The sequence below is a fragment of the Manis pentadactyla genome, chromosome 9 (assembly GCF_030020395.1).
Source record: "Manis pentadactyla isolate mManPen7 chromosome 9, mManPen7.hap1, whole genome shotgun sequence".
Lineage (NCBI taxonomy): Eukaryota > Metazoa > Chordata > Mammalia > Pholidota > Manidae > Manis > Manis pentadactyla.
In genome coordinates this window covers 21252397-21257761 of record NC_080027.1, presented here as the reverse complement: position 1 = coordinate 21257761, position 5365 = coordinate 21252397, and the positions used below count along the sequence as shown (strand labels likewise).

Genomic DNA, 5365 nt, shown 5'->3' with positions numbered 1-5365 from the left:
CTCATAGTTTGCACTCACTAGATCTGACTCAAAGGGCCAGTATGCGGCTCAAATTAATCTTGATATTACTATCATTTTATATCATTACATGATATTACTATCTTTCCCTGTGGAAAGAAGGGGGCATGCTTACACTTCTGAATTGTGTCCACCTACTGATCCTCTGAATGTTTGCACTTCAGTACATTTGAATTTTTTCTGAGATGTTGCTGCTCATGAGAAAGATTCACACAAGAATATGGGTGAATTGAGAAAACACAATACAGATAGAAATCCTACAAACTTCTTTTCTAAAGCATCACTCACAATCGGTTTTTTTTCCACCACAGTTTTTCCTCTTATCTGTCACAATGTCACACAAATTCCACCTGGAGAAGCAGAGGAGCCTTTTGGGGGGTTATTTCCATTCTGAAATGCCTTCACACAAGGATGTTTACAATTCCTTCCAGGACATGGAATTCTAATGGATCATGAAGAATGTCACTGAATCTTGTACAGTCCTTCAAATACGTTGACTTATCCATGTTTTCTCCGCAAGCTGCTTCTAGTGCCTTGGTATCAAAAACTTAAGCAGAGTCCGATGAGGCAAAGTCTACCAATGAAGCACCCAGATGAATGCTTTGTACTTCCTAAATAATCAGCATGAATGTCTTTATAAGTTCATTATTTAGTATCCACAACCATTTTAAGAATGATTAAATATACAAGGCACATATCATACCCTTATAATGTTATTGGGTAACTTGAATTTGATTGTTTTTTTGTTTTTCCACTTTGTGCACTAGGAAGCAAGATTGAAACAGTTCCTGAGCAGAGTGCTAACATCTCATATTGGAGGCAACTTTTTAATCACACAGTGAGAGGTAAAGTGATGCCTTGAGGATTGTATTATTCACAAACCACAGCAGAGGTATTTAACCAGGACTTAGAAGGGGGAAGAAGGGAAGAACCACACTGAGTGGAAGTGACTACGCTGAGCATTTCAGCACAAGGGTACACTTTTCCAGGATCCCCCACTGGGTTCTTTAGTCCTTCCTACTTTGGGCTTCATATCCTCTAAGAGGCATCTCCTGCCCATCTAGGACCTCAGTTCCAGACTCACTATCTAGGTGCCTTTCTTCTCCCCTCACTCCAGTGTCTCCATTCACCAGACAGACATGAACCTGAAATTCAAAGAATCTTTTCCTCTCCACTTAGGATTTAGATGTTTTGCCTGACCTTAGAATATCATTTCCTATATACTTCAACTGATATGTAGTGTATTATGAATTATCTGTAAGATTAGTGAATGAATGACTCTCATTTCCACATTTTAGGATCCATTAGTATAGGAACTACTGGATCCATTATGAAAAGCACAGCACCAAGAATTACAAGTGCATTCCAAGCATTAATAACTCTTAGAACAATTAAGTTAATACATAAAATGAACATCAAACAAATGAAAATTTGCATAAAAAGATAGAGATTGGAAAGTGTTCCCAAGATAGAGAACACCTTACTTAAATTGAAGACATGCAACAAATTATAGTACATTTAAGAAACTCCAAAATATTGGTATGACTTGGGCTTAGCACACTATTTATTGTATTCATTGAGGTATCTGAGACCCTTTGTAGTATAATAAATGATTTAAAAAACAAAAGGGTGTCTGTGTGAGTATATATATATATATATATATATATATATATATATATATATACATAAATGTGTAGGAACACCAAGGGCTGCCCCAAAATGTGCCACTTTGGCATATTGACTACTTGGAATTAAAATGACTAAGAAAGCACAAGTAGAAGGGATTTGCTGACCCTCCTCTGCCCCCCTGGCCTTGAAACCAGGAAATAATTCTCCCAGGGGAAAGGTGCCCTCCCTGCACCAGGACACAGGGAGATATTCTTATCAGAAAAGACATTTCAAAGCCAAATAAGTTGATGTAAACAAACCTTGTTACTTTTTACTAATACACTAACCCAGTTCAAATGCTGCTGAGAATTCCTTACTAAACAAAGATCCTGAGCCTGTTTGTCCTGTGGAATCCTCACAGATTTGTGCTTCTTTGTCTATGATGCATAAAAGCTGTCTGCATCTGCCATCTCTTTGGGTCTCAATTTCATTGTTGGGATTCTATACATACATAATTAAACCTTTCCTTTTTTTTTTTTCTTTTCTCTTGTTAACTTCATGTTAATTTGATTCTTTGACCAGCTAGAAGAAACTTGAAGGGTAGAGGAAAATTCTTCCTCCCCCAAATTACATTTTTAAATACTATATACCTATTTTCTTAAATCCAATCTTTTTTTTTTTTAGTTTTTCCAAGGCCTCCTTCACATCCTGGTTCCGCAGGCTGTAAATCAGAGGGTTAAGCATGGGAATCACAAGCGTATAGAACAGTGAGGTCATTTTGTCTTGATCTAGGGAGTAGGCAGAGCTTGGCCTGAAATACATGAAGAGCATAGTTCCCTGAAAAATTGCAACAGCAGTTAAGTGGGAGGTGCAGGTGGAGAAAGCTTTGAGCCTCCCCTCAGCAGAGTGGATCTTCAAAACCGATAGGAATATGTAACAATAAGAGACAAGAACTCCTGAAATGGTGCTTAATTCGATGAAGCCAAATATGGTGAATATCATTAGCTCATTGAGCTGTGTATCTGAGCAAGACAGCAATAGGAGGGGTGGGACATCACAGAAGAAATGGTTAATCTCATTTGACCCACAGAAACATAAGCGGAATGCTAGTGTCGTGTGTATGAGAGCATCCGCCATCCCCACCATGTAAACCCCAGCCGTGAGCAGGGAGCACACTGTGCTGGACATGTTGACTGTGTAGAGCAAGGGGTTGCTAATGGCCTTGTACCGGTCAAAGGCCATCACCGCCAGCAGCAGACACTCAGAATCTACAAATATACAGAAGATTAAGAATTGCAAAGCACAGCCAACGATGGGAATTGATTTGTTTTTGGCAAATATGTCCACCAGCATCTTGGGTGCAACTGCTGTGGAATAGCAGAGGTCACAGAAGGAGAGGTGGCTGAGGAAAAAGTACATCGGCGTGTGCAGCTGGGAATCCATTCTAATTATAATAATCATTCCTAGATTTGCCAGAAGATCAATGATATAAACAATTAGAAACATGATGAATAGAGTCACCTTGACCTCAGTGTTATTAGTAATTCCCAAGAAAAAGAATTCAGTCAAGGAAGAGCAATTTCCCTTGTCCATTCTTCTTTGTTCTAAATGTTTCAAAAATGATCAAGAAAATGATAGATCAGGATTTGATTCCTCTGGATACCCAAAATGTATCTGTAAGACAAGACATGAAATTATTAAATTGCCTTCTTTACTTTCTGCAAATAGCTCAAGTGTTAAAGAGGCATTATTGTGTTATGAAAAACTAAAAATGCCTGGGATAGGAAATTGGTAAACTTTGATTTTAAATCTGTATGTCCTTCCTGAGATATGTTACCAGTCTTGGCTTGTTGCCCAATGCCAGATAGTAGATTTGAATAAACTGGAAGTTCATTCTAGATTCAAAACAACAGTTAAGGAGAAAAAGCCAGAAAACACTAGACAATATGTGTTAGATAAAAAGGATCACATTTATTGCTTTATAAAAGAAAAGACGTTGAGTGTGTCACTGGCAGTGATATTGCATGTAAGTTAATTAGTGAAAATTATCATGGTACCGTTTTTGGTATATAGTGGCTTTAGTGTTCACTGAAACATGACACAGGATTTGCAGAACTGTTCTATTACTCTTCTTAACTGGTTTGCCACAGAATTAGAGCCTATTTGTATGACTGACCTTTGCCAAAGGACAAATACTTTGAAAGTCAAAGTGATAAAAAGCAGAAACAACAGATTATAGAGCATACATTTTCATATCTTTGAATTTTAAGTTGTCTTTTCCATTAGAATGAAAATAGGAAGAAGATAAATAAATGTACCTGATATAATATGACTTTCAGCTTGTATTTATGTAACCACCATGTGTGTGTTTGTGTGCATGTTTTAACATATTTCAATATGGGTGATGAGTCTTTTTATTTTTCTAGACTTAAAATTAAGATAAGTGGTCCATATGCATATGGATTTCCATATGTTGTTATTTTTAATGTGTTATCATTATTATTACTTGATAAAATTAGAACAGATCTTATATTGACATGTACCATATCACTTGCAGAGTGATAAAAAAATTAATGGTTTACATATCAGTCTTGATAATAATATAAGTAAGTAAAATATTTAATATCCTTATACAAATGACAAATTAAGTCAGTCAAATTCATATAGGACTAACCAAAAACATCAGTTTGGCCATTAAATTGCAGAATTTATTTAATAAAGTGAGCAGGTATAAAATTATTCACTTACAAAATCCTCAATACTCGACTGCTCATTTTTCCAAAATTTTAAGGGTTTTTTTCTTCCCTATAGTCTTTAAATTTAGCCAGTTAGAAACTTACCTGAAATGAGCAAGTCTTTGTCTTTATCTCTGGTGCATGAAAAGCAGGCAGGTTGCATTTTATTTCTACCTCGTGACTGCTGGGACTTTAGTCTCTAAAGACTCTGCCTTTAGTTTTCGGTTATGAGAACATGATTAATTCCATTTCTGGCTCTGTATTTCTCCCCTGTGAATGTTACAACTTTAGCAAAGGCTGACCTTCTAACTCTTCACTCTTCTCACCAGTTTGATCAATGTCAGAACTTGACCAGAATTTATTTTAGTGCTATGCTTTAGGACTACCATGACTCTATACCCTCCTCCAGTAAAACCAGATACCTGATGAAGTTCAAACAAATCCTCTCCTTAATGACCTTGTACCTTTTTCATTGTTCATCCTGTTTGTAAACAGAGGAAAACGGACTTTAACTTGAAAATGAACACAGGTAGCCTCCCCTCCCCACCAAAACTTTCTAACCACTAACAGGTGGCAGTTGCTCTTCCTTCTCCCTGTTTTCTGAGTCTCAGGGTCAGAGATAACACAGGATTTTGCAGAACCCAAGCCATCCTTTCCCTGTACTGAGGAGGAACTAATAAAAGAAACAAAAAGGAAATTGATTGGTGCAAGAATGTCTGGTCTTCTTAGGTCCTTGCAAGCTGCTCCTCCTGTGTCTGTGGTCAGGAACACTACAGCGGCTCTCCCACAATTCCCCCTTTAAAAGCTCTGAGCTTCTTGTGCTTGAGGATGGCGGCTCTTTCAGACGTGAGCCTGCCACTCCGTCATTTGCTGGCAGATTAAAATGCTATTTCTTTCCTTTTCTCAAAATCATGTCACTGTGTTTTGTGATTTGACTTGGGTGACAAGGACTGGGTTTTGGTAACATATTGAAATTGGGGCTTTCTAATTAAAAGGCAAAGCAG

At 37.4% G+C, this 5365-nt stretch overlaps 1 protein-coding gene across 1 annotated transcript; it reads right to left on the bottom strand.

Moving 5' to 3' along the window:
- Nucleotides 1-2268: 2268 nt before the first annotated feature.
- On the bottom strand, nucleotides 2269-3237 carry LOC130685008 (olfactory receptor 5W2-like). Its single transcript, XM_057508178.1, has one exon. The coding sequence runs from the start codon at nucleotides 3217-3219 to the stop codon at nucleotides 2269-2271; it is 951 nt and encodes a 316-aa protein (XP_057364161.1). The 5' UTR covers nucleotides 3220-3237.
- Nucleotides 3238-5365: the final 2128 nt, after the last annotated feature.